Here is an 18,357-nt window from a genome sequence, read left to right on the forward strand (position 1 = left end):
AAGTTCTTGCTCTCACACATGCGCACACACACTCACACACACGCACTTTCCAGACCACAGATGCTGGGGGTCCTCCCTCCCCAGGTCCCATGGCCCCAGGCCCCCAAGCCTCCAGGAGGCCCCACCATCCTCACCTTCTCCCCGAAGATCCTCTGGCAGATTCCGTTCTTGGCCAGCTTCTCCTTGACCTGGCGTGTCAGCTCCAGCGTGTCCACCTCGCGGTACATGTAGAGCTCGTACTGCTCGGGGGTCAGGGGCGGCACGGTGGGCTTCAGTGTGCGGGGCACGTAGGCCGGGTAGTAGGCCAGCCGCCCGCCGCTGCCTACCTCGGGGCCGCCCCCCTCGGCCTTGAGCTCGCCCACCCTGAGGGGCTCGTCCTCGCTCCCGATGGCTTCATCCTCGGGGGCCGTGGGGGCCTCGTCCCCGCGGGGCCAGGCCCGCCCGTTGGGCTGGCCGGAGTAGCTGGAGGAGGAGGAGGAGAGTGAGGGGGAAACGGAGGTGTAGGGGTGGCTGAGCAGGCCGCGGTCCGAAGCCCAGTGGTGGTCGAAGTAGCCGGCATCGCCGATCTCCGACTTGACCTTCCGGATGATGCTCTGAACGAAGGCGGCTGGGGACAGGACCGTGAGGGATGTCTGCGTGGCACTGCTGCTGGTCCCCCCGCCGCCAACACCACCACCGCCACCGACACCGCTGTCCTCCTGCTTGACGTGGGCTGGGGCCCCGTTCTGGCTCGTGGCGGCCAAGGAGGCGCCGCGCTCTGGGGGCGAGGTAGGCACCGAGCGGCCCCGCGGGCCTGCCTCCATCTCCAGCAGGGCCTGCTGCTGTGCTTGCATCTCACGGCGTGCTTGCTCCAGAATGTTCTTGATGGCATCTTCCGAGGTGCTGGCGGGGGCTGTGCCGTTGGAGATGCTCAGTGGGGTCGCTGAAGTCTTCGGATCACCTGTGGGACAGATGACAAGGTGGCTGGGGGCCCAAGCGCAGGGTGTGGCTTGAAGGACAAAGATGTTCACAGCACAGTATACCAGCAAAATGCTGGAGGCAACCTCTGTGTCCAACAGCTGGGGATTGGGTTAAGTAAATTACCGTCCCTCCATATGGCAGAATATTAGACAGCCATTAAAAACCAGGTGGACAGTGAGATTTTAGCATGTGTGGAGAAAGTGCTCATGGGGATAACATAACAAGAAAAGAGACTTGTCTTTGCATAAGCTGTGATCCATCTATGCAAATAAAAGCAAGTCCCAGGAGAGAACACATAGTATAAACTGCTTTCTACTGAGCTGCAAAGCAAGCAGTGGAAAGTCTTTTTTCACAAGTAGTAAACACAAAGGAAAAACAGAACAATGCTCCCCTCTGCTCTCCAAGTGTCCTCTCCCACGCTGGGGTCTCCCCATCTCTGAACCAACCCAGATCCACACAGCCCTTCCGCTATCATATTGTTGTGCAGTCTCCACCCCAGGGGATCCTCACAGCCCCATTAAAAAATTTCTATTATTTTCCCAATTAAAAAATTAATACAGCAATGGAATATCATTCAGCCATAAAATGGAATGAAGCACTGATACATGATACCACATGGAAGAATCTTGAAAACATGATGCTAAGTGAAAGAAGCCAGACACAAAAGGCCACACACTGTATGGTTTCCATTCATATGAAATATCCAGAACAGGTGAATCCACAGACACAGAAAGTAGACGGCGGCTGCCTGGGGCTTAGGGAAAGTGGGGAGTGACTGCTAATAGGTAAGGAGTTTCCTTTTTGGGGTGAAGACGTTTTGGAACTGGAAAGATGTAGTGGTTGCACGACATTGTGAGTATACTAAATGCCACTGAATAGTTCACTTTAAAATGGTTAATTTTATGTTACGTGAATTTCACCTCAATTAAAAAAAAAGAAACACATTCCTATGGTGGAGAGCTAATGTGCAAAAAGTTAAGATGAAAATAAAAGTGCCCTCTAACCTCTCCCCCTGCGGCAACCACAGGAGATGTTCTCATGTTTTTCCTTCTGCTCTATTTTCTAACTACGTGCGAAGGATGATCATACTGGACACATAGAAATGTAGCCTGGTCTGCCTTCATTTCATACTGACATGAGTATTTTTTCTTATGATTAGAAGTTCTATCTTTAATGGCTGCATATGCCACTGAAGAGATACCCTCTGCTAAATACCCTCACCTCTGGGTCCTGGGGTGAGTGGTGGAGGGGATGGCCAGGGTCCCAGGGACCTGCTGACCCACCCTTCCCGCCCGCCACCTCCCCAGGAGACCCTCCAAGACCAGCAGGCAGGTCTGGCCCAGGCTCCTGAGAGATCACGGCTCCTGCCCTTGGTCCTGGTGTGTGTGACACTTTGCGTGCACTCTTTAAGAATGAAGTCTCTGTTTCTCCCAGTCCTGTGGAGCGCCTGCAGTTAAGCCTCACTGGCCTTCAAAGCCAAATGCTCTGGGGGTTCCTCCTCCCAGTGCTGGACCCCTGGGCTGGGGCGCCGGATGTGGGGCTCAGAGCCCTTACTCCCACGGGAGAAACTCTGTGATGTAATCATTCTCCAGTTTGCGGGTGGCCCACCCGGGGACTATGGGACCTGATTATATCGTAAGTGCGCCGTCCTACCAACCCGCTGTGGTTTCCTTTTTATGTCTCCAGCTGTAGATCTTTTTTGGTAGGTTCCAGTCTTTTTTAATCTGTGGTTGTTCAGCAGTCAGTTGTGGTTTTGTTGTGTCTATGAGAGGAGGTAAACTCAAGGTTCTACTCCGCCATCTCAATGAGATGCTCTTCTCTCTTCTTATTGTGATGTTGTCTTTTAAATTTCCCTGCTCCCTGGTTTCTGGCCCCCTGGTGGAAGAGCACTGTACAGGGAGTCAGGAGACCTGGGCTCTCCTCTGACCTCTGTGTGACTGTATGTCTCCCTCTCGTTGAGCTCAGTTGTCCTGTTTAGTGGGAGAGTTAGACTGTTTCTCATGGTTCTTTTCACCCCAGTATCGTGTCTCATCTACATCTGTAACCTGTGTCTCACACAGAGCAGACACTTAATAAATGTTTACTAAATGACTGCCTCTCTTTTGCTGCAGAAGTTGACCAAGAAGAAAGAAATAAATGTGTACACTGTAGGGGCTCAGCAGATTATACACACGGGGTAGTGTAGGCTCGCATCAGGATAAGCCTCTCTCCACCCGTCCCAGGGAGGAGGTGGGAGGGAGGGCCCTTGGGAAACTCGGCTTCCAGCAGCAGAGGCTTGGGAATCAGGACACTTGCTCCAAGTCGCCACCAGGGGGAAGCAGACACTGTAAAACAGAGTGGGAGTGCTTAAGCCAGTGTCTGGTTCTAACTCAGATACGGTCTACACTGTATAGCACTACATTGTGCTGGATGCAGGGATGCGACTCAGTGCCTGGCTGCAAGAATCCCCCAGACTGGTGAAAGGGATAGTCACATCTGCAGAGTCATTTGTAACACGAACAAATGCAACGATGGACACATTATAATGATAATATTAAGTGTAATGACAATGGTTAACTTTTCAGGGGCATCTTTTTTTTTTTTTTAGGTTCTTTTTTGGTTAGTTTTTATTTGTTTATTTGTTCATTTATTTGTTTACTTATGTTTTTCTTTTTGCAGGGGCATCTTCTACCTGCCAGGCCCCAGTTGAGTGCTTGCCATGCCTGATCCCCACACAACCTTAAGCAGGGAGTACTAATACTGTGCCTATTTTAAAGATGAGAAAATGGAGGCACAGAGAGGTTAAGTAACTTGCTCAAGGTCACGTAGTTAATAAATAGCAAAGCCAATTACCTGTATTGCACCAAGCAATATAGGTAATTGTGGGGAATCCAAGGAGGGGCAGTAGCCAATCCATCTGGATGGGGATGGAGGGCTTCCTGGAGGAGAAGACTTCTGAGTTGAGTTGTAAAAGTAAGAGCAGGAGTTGGCCAGGTGAATGGTGTCTGGGGTGAGGATGGCATTAGGGGCACAAAGAACAGGATGAGAATGGGCATGACTATAAACAGTTCATATGAGAGGCAGGGTGGGGTCCAGAAGAGTCTGAAGACTGTAACAGGGCCTACAGGCCTTGTTGAGAAGCTGGGATTTTATCCTGAAAGCAATGGGGAGCCATGGAAGAATTCTGAGCAGTGACATATGACCATGCGTGTCGTCTAGAAAGATCCCTCTGGCCTCTGGGTGGAGAATGGGGTGGACGGGGCCTAGAATATCTTTGGCAAGACCAGTGGAGAGGCTACTGAGTGGTCTCAGCAGGATGGTCTGTAACCAGGCTGGTGGCAGCTGGGGTGCGGAATGGACAAGTGTGAAAAAACTCTTAGAAGGTAAGTGACCTCTGGATGGGGTGACTGATTGGCTGTTGGGGGTGCGGGGTCAAGGAAAGTCCCTTACCTCATCCTGGGTTTCTAGCACCATCTGTGACAGGTTCCTAGGCCCTGAGTGAGTGGTTTTGGGGAGGCAGTGAAGGGTAGAGAGTTCCGTCTCAGACATGTTAAATTTGAGATGCCAATAGGGGACGCTGGTGGACATGACCAGCCAGCCATTTGGCTTGTGGCTCCAGAACTCTCCAGAGGGGTCTGGCCTGGAGAGGGAGTGATTTGGGAGTTGTTGATTGTTGAAACTTCCAGGAGTGGATTAATTTATCTAGGAAGAGTAAGAAAGTCAGAGGACCTGGGGTGGAGCTCGGGGGTACCCCATGTTTGAGGGGCTGATGGAGAAAGTGCACAGTGACGGGCTAGACAGTGGTTCCCCCAAAGATACCCATGTCCCAATCCCTGGGCCCTGTGAATATGTTACTTCACGTGGCAAAAAGAACTCTGCAGATGGGATGAGAGTTAAGGATTTTGAGATGAGGAGATTATACTGGATTATCTGGGTGGGTCACACATAATCACACAGGTACTTATAAGAGAAAGGCAGAGAGATCAGAGAGAGAGATGCTTTGATAGTAAGATGAAGAAATGGGACATGAGGCAAAGAATACAGGGGCCTCTAGAAGCTGAAAAAGTCAAGGAGATGGATTTTCCCTGAGAGCCTCCAGAGAGAATGCAGCCCTGCCAACACCTGGACCAGAGTAGCCCAGGGGGGCTGGCACTGGACTTCTGACTTTCCAGGTAATAAATGTGCTGTTTTTAGCCACTGAGTGTGTGAGTGTGGCACCCACCAGGAAAGTGTAGGTGGCACGCTGGAGAGGTGGGAGGAAGCCAGGAGGACGACCTCTCCCTGGGAACTGGACAGCAGAGGTGCCAGGAGGCAGGTGAGACCGACGGTCAGGGGTGAGGCTCAGGCCTCTGTGCTGGACAAGCTTCTGCATGATTACTGATCACTGAGCCTCCCGAGTGGAGGACACCTGGACAGCCCAAACCAGTCCTGCCAACAGAGCCCCACGGTGAGGGCGTGCTGCCTGATACGGCTGCCACTCAGCACCTGTGCAGTGTGGCTATGAGGCTGAAGAACTGAGGTTTTCATTTCGCTTAATTTTAGTCAGTTTAAATGGATACAGCCACACGCGGCTAGCGGAGCCCATACCGGATAGCATGGATCTAGCGCTTTCCGACTTGGCTGCAGGTTGTGAAAAAGTCAAAGAGGTTGGGATCTGCTTGGAATCCCCTCTGGGTAGGGCGAGGTCTCATCTCCTGCTCAGAGCAGTCCCTGCAGGCCTCAGGGCTTGCCTGGCGCGGACACACTCACCCCCCTTCTGCGACTCGATCTCCTTCTTGGCCTGCTCCAGGATGCTCTTGATGGCGTCGTCCGAGCCGGTCTCTGGTGTGCGGATCCTTGGAGTGATACTGCCTGGGGGAGGCAAGGAGGCATCTGTTGTAGTGATCTGCGTGTTGGGGGTCATTCCCTGGAGCTAGGTGGGGTGACAGGCTGGTCCCCTCCTCCCAGAGCCAGAAGACTGAGAGCCAGACTGTGTGTGTGTGTGTGTGTGTGTGTGTGGCAGGACCACCACTGACCTAATCTTTGTGACAAACTGTGGACCTACAAGTGATTCTGACTTGAAGAAATAATAATAATAGTAATAATAGTAATAATACTAATACTAATAATAATAATAATAAAAAACAATCAATGATGGCAGCCACCATCAAGGATAATGATTCTCCAGGAGTTACTGTATGTTTATACTCATTTAACCCCATCAAGAGGCTGACAGATGGGGAAACTGAGGCTTGGAAATGCTCAGGGGGTACTTGCCAAAGCAGCCCCTGGGGCCTAGCCTCCCACCGTTATCAGCCTGAGTCGCCCATAAGGGCCAGTTTCAGGGGAAAGGGCAGCCACAGGCCCCAGGAAGGAGGGATCAAGGATGTATTTGCTTATCCTACAGAAGGGGAAACTGAGGCACAGAGAGGCAAAGTTACTTTCCTGCAGTCACACAGCTGGGAGGTGGCAGATGAAGGCTCTGAACCCAGAGCTGTACTCTCAGCCCCAGCCAGCTCCACACCCTGGGCTGGGCCGGGGAGACCAGGCCTGAGCCCCTGTGCCTCGGACGGGCCCTCGGCCAGCACTCACCTCGCTGCCGCACCTGGATGGTCCTCAGAGCCAGCACGTTCTGCTCGTCCGACAGGAACTGCTTCATCTTGATGAAGGGCTCCTTGCCCTTCACTGTGAGCTTGCGCCAGGGCTTGGGCCGGGCCAGGATCTCGCTGACTGAACCCTGGGACAGGCCCAGCACATAGTGGCCGAAAACCCGCTGCCCGATGTTGTGTTTGAGCAGCTGCTCCTTAACCTGGAACGCGATCTCCGCTGTGTCCAGCTGCTCCTCCTCTGCTCCGGCCCCTGTCGTGGCCATGCCGCCCCCACCACCATCTGCTGGCTCGGGGCCTCCAGGTGGCTCAGGGCCAGGGGCTGGGGTGGCAGGGGCTGTGGGGGGCTTGGCGCTGTAGAAGGCCGGAGGGAACACCAGCAGGCCCCCCGCCTCCCCCTTGAAGGCGGCCGGGGGCATCATGTGCTTGGAGAGCAGCGCGTCCCCTGTTAGTCTCTCCCCCGAAGCCAGGCTGGGGAAGGGGGACAGCGAGAAAGTCCGAGGGCCATCGGGGCCCAGGCTGGGGCCCAGTAAGGGCTGCCCTGGGCTGGGGGACAGGGGGTCTTCAGGCCCTGGCAGTGGTGGGAGCTGTGGAGGGGATGGGTAGGACTGTTCTGTGCCCAGAGAGTCCTTGATGGAATCATCCTCCGAAGGGTCCTCCTCTAGAACGCCGAGACAGAGGGAGAGAGGAGAGACAGAAAGGCAGAGGGGCGGACAGTGATGGGGAGACGGAAGCAGAAGAGAGGGACAGGGAGACAAATACCGAGAGAAACAGAGATAGGGAAACAAGCAGAGAGAAGTAACATGAGAGACAGAGACAGGAAAAGTGAACGTGACAGAGGGACCGAAAGACAGAGGGAGAGACAGAAGCACACACAGAGACAGAAGTTCGGAGGGAGAGGATGCGGGGGGGAGGGGAAGTGCTCTAGGCGTCCGGCAGTGCCAGTGTCCACACTGCCCCTCCTCCCCCTTCTCATCCCCCACCTCAAGCCTGGGCCGGACGCCAGTTCTGGGGAGACCCCTCCCACCATCAGGCACATTAACTGAGCACTTGTTACAAGCCCAGCACCTCAGCCTGGGGACTAGTCACCGTCCCAGAGCAGTGCAGCCCACTTCCGGGGCACCTGCCTGCGCCCTGGCTATGCATTTGTATTTCCCATGCGCGCTCACTCCACCTGCACAGCACTCACTAGGCCCCGTTACTGCCCCCATTTCACAGATGAGGAAATGGAGGCAGCACAGAAAGTCTTGGCCCGAGGCCACATGGCTAAGAGGTTGCAAGGCCACTTCTGGGAGACAGTCACGTCTGCAGGCCATTCCCGGCAGTCTGCTGTGGGGGGTGTGGTGTGAACGCCCTCCTTGTCTCCTGGGAGCTGCTGCTCACGAAGGCCCAGGCGTGAGTGAGCCCCTTGGGGGACCCTGGGAGGGCCTGCATGACCCGTGCGTCCCTCAGTGGGCATGTCCCTGTGGGACAGCTGCAGCTGACTTAGCCGTGGACGGCGCCCAGCTCAGCACCAGGCACTCAATCAATGTGCACACCTTTTATCCATCAACCCCCCGCCCATGTGGAAGGCAGTGGTCTGTGGGCATGTGGGCATGGAGGCCAGAGACCCACAGGCAGCTCCCACCCTGGCCCCTCAGTCCCGAAAGCACCCCTCCTTCCCTACCAGGGCTGGCTAAAAGACCAGGCTTTTCCAGAAGAAATTTCTGCGCGGGGAAGAAGGCCTCCTTTGCCATGAGCAGTGAGTCTTCCGGCTTGGCTATGCCCTGAGAAGACAAGAAGCCAGGCTGAGAGGGCAAGGTTGGTGCAAGGCTCTCAGGGCCAGCCTGCCCTGTGGGGACGCTGGTGGGGACACTCACCTGGGGTAGGCTGCAGGTGCTGGAGGCCAGCTTCATGGCTTTCAGGATGCTGCCAGAGAAAGAGAAGAGAGTGTGAGGCCAGTCGGTTCCCGGGACTGGGGGAGAGGTCTTGCAAGAAGCACTGCCACCAGCTCATCTTCCCTGGCTGAGGACAACTGCCCCAACCCCCTGGACCCCACATAACGTGGGACTCACTGCAACAGGCCCCAAGGAGCAGGCTGGTGTCACCTGGAGGGGTGGTGTGTTAACTGACTTCCACCCAGGCCGGCTTGAGCCAATCTGATTAAAGCCAGACGCCCCCCGCCACCCGCTGCCAGTTACATCACCAACAAGGCTACATTCTCCACAGGCAGCGCTTGATGACATAAGGATCGGGCATGATACCAAAGACGCCAGTGGAGAGGAGACAAGGGGACCACAAAGTTGGGACTGGTGGGAGGGGGAAGACGATGAGCTTGGCCAAGGGCCCCTCGCTATCTTCCCAGTAAGCCCCCAGCCAGGGAAGAGGGCCGGGGGGGGTGGTCTGTAGAGCCCCACTCACACGGTACCTCAGCTCTGTTTTAATTTCCTCATAGTCAGACTGTGCCTGGAGCTTCTCTTCCAGCTTCTAGAAGAACAAAGATGTTGAGGCTGGTCCACGTCCTTCTGCCTGGGGATGCCCCGCCTCCGCCCCCAAGACCTACTTCGATGGCCTCGGACTTGGCTGTGAGCTGCCGCTCCAGGTCTGCAATCTGGTTGGCCGAGGTCTCCTCCAGCTCCTGCAGAGAGTTCTGGAGGTGCTGCACGTCCTTCAGCAGCCGCAGGATCTCCCGATCCTTGGAGGCCAGGGCAGCCTCCAGCCGCGGGCCTGAACACAGCGCGAAGTTCACCTTATCCTGAGGACAAAGCGGGGCTTGGAGGGCCGAGAGGTGTGGGCAGGGGGCTGCAGGGCAGCTGTGCTCCTCGGAGTGACCCCGCCCCTCTGACAGGCCCGTGGCTTCCCCCTTCCCACCTCTGAGCCTTTGCTCAGGCTGGGCCCACCTGCCTGCATGTCTTTTCCTCAGTTCTTGAAATGAAATCAGGAGGGAGGAGAGGTCAGGGAAGGCTTTTTAGAGGAAGGTATGTCTAAATCATGATGAAGTTCAAAAACAAGTTAGTGATTTGGAAACTTGTTTGGCAGCATCTACGAAAGGTGAACATTCGATGCTCTAAATCCTGGTACTTTCGGTGGCTGGAACACAGACAGGAGAAATGCAGGCAGCTGTGCGCTGAGACACAGGACACGAATGCTCGTAGCAGCCCTCTCTGTAATAGCCCCAAACCGGAAACCTCTCAAATGCTTAAGAACTGGACAATAGATGGACTGATTGTGGAATATTCACACAATGGAATACTAGACAGCAGGGAAAACGAACAGCTACAGCTACTCATAACACAGCTTGGACAACTCTCCTGGATATAACATGGAGGGAAAGAAGCCAGACACCAAAATGTGTGTGTGATTCTATTAAGATCAGACATCAAAACAGGCAAGACCCATCTGTGCCATTAGGAGTCAGGAGAGTGGCTCCCTCGGGGGAGTGGCACCTGGAAGAGGGCACAAGGGAGGCTTCCCATGTGCCAGAATGTTCCTCCTGTTGATCTGGAAGTTGGTTATGGGGTGTGCTCACTTTGAAAAATTCATTGAGCTGTACACTTACGATACACACATTTTCCCTTATCGATGTTCTAATTCAATAAAACGTTTCTTAAAAAGGAACAAAAAAAGGAAGTCATCAGTTGGTTGAGGAAGTGGTGGTGATAGGGTGTTCCTGGCCAAGACAAGAGCACAGACAAAGGTTTGAGTTTCCACATCGGGCCCAGGTCCCACCCCAGGGGGATGTTCCCATCCCAGGCAGCAAGAGACCCACGGGATGGGACATGAGACCTTGCAGCCACGAGCCACATTAAGGTGGTTCCTTCCTCCTCCTCCTTTGCTGCCAACCCCTAACCCCACAGCGTCTCCAGGTTTTAGGAAATGGCCGCTGTGTCCTGGATGAAGGTAAAGAGGTTGCTGTTTGAGGGGACCTGAAGTTGGCTGCCCCTGGGCTCAGTTACAAATGAATCCAAGAAGCCTTTATAAAGAAAAACCAACCGACCACTACGAATCCCGGCTATTCTTCCATGGAGATAAATGCCAATTAAAACAGGAAGCGGATGCCATTAACACATTAAATTAATTAGCATCGAGCGCCACTGTTGTGCTTAGAAAAGCTCACCCCCTAAACCAGCAAAGTTCCCCGTGGCTGATTAACACAGGCATCTGCTGGGTTCCACTGGGGTTAATTAAGAACCACTGGCAAGTTCTCTCTGAGGCGTCCTCATGAGCTCTCTGGCTCTCAGTCTCTCTCGTGTTCACTCTCTCTGTGTCGTGCAGACATCAGGCACATTGATACACACACGCTGCCTCCTGGGACACGGGCACAGGTGGACACAGCACAGACTGACACACACGTTACCTGTGGGGACACTCCCGCTGACACACACACACAGAAGTGCACAGGCATCAAGGAGACACTCACATGGACTCGTCTCCACGACACACAGAGACATGTATGTGCTCAAAGAGTCCATGTGCTCACGTGGGCAAAAACGCCCCTACACACCCGAAACACACTAGTAATAACAGTAGCATCAAATATTTACTTAGCACAGACCGTAAGCCGAGCACCATTTTAGGTATTTTACTTGTAATCCTTTCAGTAACCCCATAAGCTAAGTCTTATTTGTACAAGCCAGGAAAGCAAGGAGTTATTTGCCCAGAGGTCACAAACAGACACACACATACACACCAACACGTGTTCAGAGAGACACATTCCAATATTTAAATAGAAAGGCAGATACAGACTCGTGGGTCTGTGTACCAGCATATCCGGTGAAGTGAAAATTATGCTGGCCGCTCCAGGTCTGTGGGCCAAGACTGTAAATCACCCTAGCGCTGACCTGTTACCATGTAGCAATCATGAATCGAATCCCCGGGTATACAGAGATCTGGAAAGAGGTGGACCAATTTACATAAGGAAGCCAAGGCTTTCTGGGAGAGGAGCAAAGGAGACTCTTGCATGACGGAAGGATAGGCTGGGTGGTTCTGATTAAAATCCCCTAACTCCAGGACTCCAAAAGGGCACCGACCCAGAGGAAAGAGAAGGACGCGCTGACTAATCAGGCCTAACACAGAAACCCCTGGTTTGACCAAAGACCAGCTCTTTGCAGCACAGGGCTGGTTGCGAAACCCGCTAGAATCACCGTGGCATGTTTCAGGAACCAATGGCTGATCTGAGTGTCAATCTGAGATCTTGGGATGTGGCCCCACTGCGGTCTGGTAGGGACTGAGAACCAGGGGGGCACCCCTGCAGCAGTCCCACACACCCACCAAGCAGCGCAAGACCAGTGGTCAACAGCAACACCTGGCGGCAGCCACCAAAACTGCACTGCCGCTCTACTGATCAAACTCGCCCTCCCAACCGCTCGTGCTGGGCATCTGGCGATAGAAATGATCCTCTTTGGCCTGAGTAAGTTCCTGGCATTCCTGAACAAGGAATGGTAAGGGGGGGTGGGCTCCAAAAGAAGATACTGGACTTCCTGTTACTCAAGGTATACGGAAACTTGAACTGGAAAAGTTAAAAAGGGCTGTGGCTGTATTTTGACCTTCAGCTGGTGAAGCAAGTCATGGGAATTATATTTAACTACACATTGATCTTGGCAATTAAGATGCTGTGTCCACTGTATGCACACACAGACCCACACCTGTTCATGTGCAGAATTTCACATAGTGCAAATGATCCGCCCACAAGACGTCTCTCACATATTCATACCCACAAACATGGCCTTTCCCAAGCTTTCCCTTGGATCCCCCACCATCCTTACTCCGCTGGGTCCCTGTGGGGAGCAGCAGGCCAGGCGGATGGAGCTGTTGACGGAGGCAAGTTGTTCCCGAAGACTTTCCACCTCCCGCTGGGCAGCCTCGGCTCTCTGAGGGGGAGAATCGGGGGAGCATGGTTAAGAGGTGAGAGGGGCCACCCCGGATCCTCCACTGCCTCCCTGAACCATGTCAGGCGGTGGCTGGGGAGGCAGGTCTCTGAGGGCCTGGGCTCTTATTTCCTGGGTTCTGGATGCTTGAGTTGGCTGTGGGTACCCCTGCAGTGCCTGGGACTCCAAGAAGAGCCAGAACATTCCCCTTCTACCAGGGCAGGAAGGGAGATGTTGTCTTGGTGGGACTGGCAAGTTTTCACACGTTCCCAGGCCACTTCTGTCTGCCAAGTAAACTTCAGGCCTGGCTAGTCAGCAGGAAAGAGTTTGTCCCCAGCTCCCGTGCCACGTGGTGTGGCGTGAGTCCTCGAGGAGGCATCCACAGAGGTGGCTTCCCAGCCCACAGCTGTTGCAGACCCCTGGGAAGGTCACTTACACTCCCTGAGTCTCAGTTTTCCTTCTGTGAAATGGGGGCAATGAAATACATCTATTGTAGAAGGAGGGGTGTTGAAATATGTCTAAAGTCAGAACGCCACAGTCTATTGAATTCAATCTTAACACTTCAATTTTAAAGAAAAAAGCCTAGAAGGAAGCATCCAAATGTCAGCAATGGAGTCTTGTGGCTTTGGAGAGAAATCTGTACTTTGTTTCAGGCCGTGTGATTTTGGTCAAGGAACTTCAACTCCCCCACTTCAGTTTTCTTATCTGTAAAATGGGGGTTCCAAAAGCAACTGTCTCATAGGGTTGTTCTGCAAGTAAGTGATTTGGTAAAATATAGCTCATTAGGTATCTCAGTTTGATGCCCGACACATACAAATGTGTCAATAACTGGTTTACTTTATTAACATCTACAGGGTATATGGGCTCTTGAACCATTACCTGGAAAATTAAACGAGCTGTGGCTGTATTTTGACCCCCAGCTGGTGATGCAGGTCATAGTGATTAAGTTTAATTTACTCACTGACCTTGGCAATCAAGACGCACGTTATACGCACACAGAGACCCACACACATCCGTGCACATATTTCACTGATTTATTTCAAATTGTTTTGTTTGTTTATGTATTGGTATCTGACCTTGTCCAGACATGGTTCAAATTAGGAGTCAGTTTTGTTTTGGGTGTGTGGGGTGCAGAGGAAATATTTTTATGTTTCTGCACAGTTGGGGCTTTCTGACCAAATCTGATTGAGACTTGGGATCCGGGCTAAAAGACAAACCTGGGAAGTTGAAACGTGACTGACTGGCTAACAAGAACTCCAAAGAGACTCACCTCCTGGGAGGTAGGTGTTGACATTTCAAGGAGTGGATGAGACCCTGACCAGGGGGACATCCCTTGAGCTGTAATGCTGGGTTCAAAGCTACTAGTCTTAGTCCTCCCTTGGAGAGAAGTATTTACATTCCAAATGCTAAAAACCCAGGATCCTGCCCTTCTATTCATCATGATACTTGGGAGACACATTTCTCTCCCTTTCTCAGAAGGTCCCTCTCCTATGTAACCACCTAGATTCCAATCTGGGGAGGTTCCTGGTCTACAGTACAAACTCCAGTGAGTGCAGGATGACATCTGGTTCCCATCTCGTCACCCTAGGGGAAGAATTGGGGAAAACTGGCATGGTTTTTACTATACAAGTAATAATGATCTACTCTGCTCCAGAATCCTCTTGTTCACATTTAGGATAGTATTAATAAATACAGATATTAAAGACCTAACATGATGACATTTATTTTTTTCCCCAATACTCTATAATGAGCAGGTTTTAGTTTTATACTCAGAAAAAATAAACATTATTAAAAATGCTTCCTGTTCAAACCAAGATTTCTTTTCTTAAGCCTGTTTGATTGACAAAGATCCAAAAGTCTGATGGAACTGGCAAGGTGATTGGGAAGCTGGCCCTCATACCTCGCTGGAGGGAGCGTAAATTGGCACAACCCCGCAGAAGGGTTTGGCCTCAGCCGCCAAATGAGAAACACACAGCTCTTTCCCACCCAGCAATTCCACTTCTAGGAATGTGCCCTATCTAGTGGCTCGGGTGTGTATGAAATGATATCTGGACCAGGTTATTCACTGCAGTGTCGGGGATGATGGTAAGATATTGGAAAAATCATCGAAGTTTATCAATAGGGTTCGGGTTAGACTGGAGACTGGCAAATGGCAGCCTGCTGCTTGTTTTTGTAAATTAACGCTTTACTGGAGCACAGCCATGCTCATTCTTTTCCATATGGTCTGTGCTTTCACTCCACCACGGCAAAGGTGGATGGTTGTGAGCGTGACCTGCGAGGCCGAAAATATTGACTCTCTGATCCTCCACAGAAAGTGTGCTGCCCCCTGGGTTAGAAGATCTAGCTGTAAAATGGAAGGAGCTGCTTTATATGCAGATACGGAATGAGCGCCAAGACATGCACACAGGAAAATTAAGGTTCAGGAGGGTGTATGTAGTAACTATCATTTTTATTTTAAAAAGGGGTAAAAATAGATTCACAAATGGACTTGTGAATGGATCTCTGGGAGGAGACCCCAGAAACTGTGAGAGAGGTTGCGAGGGGGAGGGCAACTGGGGGCCACGTTCAGGGAGGGGAGACTGCTTCCTGGCTATGCCCTCACGTACCCTTGAGTTTTGAACTACGTAAAGGGATTACCTATTAAAAAATTAATCTACAAATGTTCTTCTTTTCCAAGTTCCCTCTGCAGGAGGGAGTACTTTTGCCTCCAGGCCTTTGCCTTCGCTGTGCCTTTTGCCTGGAATGCCCTTCCTCAGGAGAGCAGTGCCTGGACTTTAGATCCCAGCTGCAAAGCGTCTCCTCCTGGAGGCCTCCCTCAACTACCCCCTGGAAATGACCGCTCGCCCTGGCTCACTGCTGGCCCGTCCGGGCCCTGCCCCTAGCTGCTGGTGTCCAGGGTTCCAGGGAGAGAGATGAAGTGGGCCCACAGGACTCCAAATTGGACCCTCGTGGCCACGCCTTTCCTCCTTTCAAAGTCCTGCCCAACTCTGCCCCCCAGTGGTAACACACTTCCTCTGACACCAGAGGAAGGCAGGATGGGGGAACCCCATTTCTAAAAGTGAAAACTGAGATTCAGAGAAGCTGAAGGACTTGCAAGGACCTGGGCGGGGACTAGAAGATGCAGGCCCCAGAGAAGACTGGGGTCCACCCAGCGCTCGGCTGGCAATCTTGGGAGGAGGCTAGGGTTGGGATCCCAGGTAAAGCAGGAGGGAGAGAAGCAGCCCCCCACAGATGGAACAGGGCTCCTCACTCAGTCTGGCTTGGAGAGACCCATGTCTCAGCATGGCCTGCAGACGGGCCCAAGATCCCTGGTCACAGCGCTGCCTTCCTCGCCTGCTGTCCCATCCCCCCCAGGCATCAGGCCTCAGAGCCACAGCCCTTTCCCGGAGACGTCTTTCGTGACCCCTTCCCCACCAGCTGCTGTTTCTGAGGGCTCTGCCTGTACCCCTGCCCTCCTTCCTCTGCAAACTCAGGGAGTGGGTCCCAGACATCTCCCGGCTCCAGTGCTAAGCATGGCATGTAGCTCAGCCCCCGCCTCCCAGCCTGGCCAGAGGCCCCCTGCCCCGATCAGAATGAACCCCTGACACACATCTCCTCACCTGATTAGCTTTCTCCAGGTTGGTCATGATCAGGCCAACTTCATCTGCCCTGAGACAGAAAGACAAGGCCCTGAGGAAGGGATTCTGGCAGCTGACGGGGCCCCCGCCCCTCCTGATATCCCCCAGCTCCTGCCAACCCAAAGGTCTCTCACTGGAGGCCCGAGGAGGCCGCCTTCCACCCTTCCTACTGGAGAGAAACCAGGCTGGGGGAAAAGAACCAGGTTGTGGGGAAAGGAAAATGGGGCCTCGGCACTGCATACCTTCCAGGCAGCCCCGCCTCCCATCTGCCCCTGGCATCCACTCTCCGAAGACGCCCCCCAGCTTTTGCCTCTGCTGCGCCTTCTGCCCGCAAGCCTTCCTCAAGAGAATAGAGCCTGGGCTCTGAAACCCACCTGCCCCTAGGAGGTCCCCCTTTACTTGCTGTGTGCCTCCCCCACCCCCTGAACTGCCAGCACCTGGAGGGTCAGGACAGGCCTCAACCACCTCAGATGCTTCTCTGCCTAGCATGGGGTGGGCGCCACAGGGGGCCTGCGGGGAGCGTTTGGTGACTAAAAGCCACTCATGTACTTCATGCACGTCCAGGTTCAAGGCCTTCTTTGCACAAGCTGTTCCCACTGCCCAGAGCACCTTTCCCAGCGTTTTTCACGTGGCCAACTCCTTCTCACCTCTGAGGTCTCACTCTGAAGGTCGTCTCCTCAGGGAAGTCCTCTGGGACTACCCTGGATAATAGGACCCCCCCAACCCTGTTATTCTCTCTTGCTGCTCCCGGTTTTTCCCTTCCTAGCATTTACCATGTGCCCGCAATAGTGCCAGGCATACGGTAAATGCTCAATAGTGTCTGTGAATGAAAGAATTAATTCCTGTAATTCGGTGTCTGTCTGTCTCTCCTTGACTGAGGACAGGGTGTTTCCTGTTATTTCCTCCAGGGACCCAGCATAGCACTGGGTAAACAACATGCGCTAAATAAGTGTTTGTGGCTTAAGTAATGCCTTAAAACCTGAAGAAACATTGAGTCCATAGCAATTTAAGTGAACGACACTTGGGCCGGAGGGTTGGACTGTGAAGCTGGGGAGTGAGGACAGCCCCAGGGGGCTGAGGCTGGGGGGAGCCCCTGCCCAGCAGTCTGCCCGGCCAGCAGCCCAGGATGCTCTTTACAGTCTGGGCGGCTCGAATGGCACCACAAATGACTGGTGAACGGCTGTGTGCCTATGGGGGCGTGGAGCAGAGGGTGCATCTTTAAATGGGGGCCTCAGGCAGAGGCCAAGGGAGAGGCGTCAGAAGGAGAAGGCGGGTCTGGGAGGGTCAGAGGGAGGAGGCCTGTCTCAGCAGGGCGTTCACTTACTTGGATGCCGCCTCCTCATCGTATTTCCGCCTCAGCTCCAGCAGCTCTGTCTGCGTGGCCTTTAACGCTGGGAAAAATGAAAGCACGAGGGTGAGGTCCCCCCACCCCCAGGGAGGATGGGACACACTCCTCTTCTGTGGGGCCCGGAAGGCAGAAAGAGGCTTGGGGTAGTGAGGAAAGATTTTTCTCTCGGAACTGGTGACGGTGGGGTTTCCTGCCCCTAGAGGGGCTTCGAGCTGCTGGGAGGGCTGTGGAGTGACCACGGTGGGAGGGCAGATGACATGATCCTCTACGAGTCTATGAAGCTCAGGGGACCCAGGAAAGTGGAGGAAGGGGTCTGTCCCAGGACCTGGGGGATGAGCCCCCTAACACCCTTAGGCCACTCCAGGACCGGGGTGGGGCCATTCGTCTACGAGCTCATCCACTCTGAGGTCCAGACCTAGAAGTTAGGGGGATGGGGGGAGTAACGAAGTCAACAGATATGTGTATATTATAATAAATGAAGGATTTCCCACAAAATTCCAGATTTCTGATTGCTCTTGGAAGATGGAAGGGACTGGCCACGCTGGGCCCTAGGGCAGTGCCTGGTTGGCACTCAGCAGCGGCCACTTCTTTACATGAGGCCTGGCTTTTCCAGTTTGACCCAGACCCCACCCTTCCCTACTGTCTCCCCTAATCTGGCCAGCTAGGATGCTTGCCAGGCACTTGCATTTGTCATCCTTGATTTAATTTTATCTCAAATCCTCTCTCCACAGTAGCATGACCTCCGGGGACTGGAGCTCAGATCCGCGCTGGGCAATGCAGATCTTTCCTCTCCCTTCCCAAACACCTTTCTTGCACTCCTGATTCTAGAACACCTGAGCTCCCACTCCCACTGGGCCTCCTGGTGGGGCCGGGGCACCGCGTGAGGGCAGGGGACGTGTGCCAGACATACCTGAATGTAGCACCTTGATCTTCTCCTCGGCCTCCCCCAGTCTGGCTGCCAAAGTGATCTGTACTTCTTGAAGGCCCCTGCAGAGAGAGGTGGTGTGCGGACCGGCCCACCC

At 53.4% G+C, this 18,357-nt stretch overlaps 1 protein-coding gene across 1 annotated transcript in view; it reads right to left on the reverse strand.

Moving 5' to 3' along the window:
* The window catches only part of CUX2 (cut like homeobox 2), a 98,816-nt gene that overhangs the window by 16,820 nt on the left and 63,639 nt on the right, over positions 1–18,357 (reverse strand). Inside the window, exons 6-16 of the mRNA XM_031442714.2 lie at positions 18,246–18,322; positions 17,312–17,378; positions 15,970–16,018; positions 12,269–12,373; positions 9,067–9,258; positions 8,932–8,990; positions 8,384–8,432; positions 8,191–8,290; positions 6,511–7,185; positions 5,689–5,790; positions 135–940 (exon numbers count right to left, since the gene is read on the reverse strand). Coding sequence (XP_031298574.2) covers positions 135–940; positions 5,689–5,790; positions 6,511–7,185; positions 8,191–8,290; positions 8,384–8,432; positions 8,932–8,990; positions 9,067–9,258; positions 12,269–12,373; positions 15,970–16,018; positions 17,312–17,378; positions 18,246–18,322 — 2,281 coding nt within the window. The remainder of the gene's footprint in view (positions 1–134; positions 941–5,688; positions 5,791–6,510; positions 7,186–8,190; positions 8,291–8,383; positions 8,433–8,931; positions 8,991–9,066; positions 9,259–12,268; positions 12,374–15,969; positions 16,019–17,311; positions 17,379–18,245; positions 18,323–18,357) is intronic.

The sequence above is a fragment of the Camelus dromedarius genome, chromosome 31, assembly GCF_036321535.1.
Source record: "Camelus dromedarius isolate mCamDro1 chromosome 31, mCamDro1.pat, whole genome shotgun sequence".
Taxonomy (NCBI): domain Eukaryota; kingdom Metazoa; phylum Chordata; class Mammalia; order Artiodactyla; family Camelidae; genus Camelus; species Camelus dromedarius.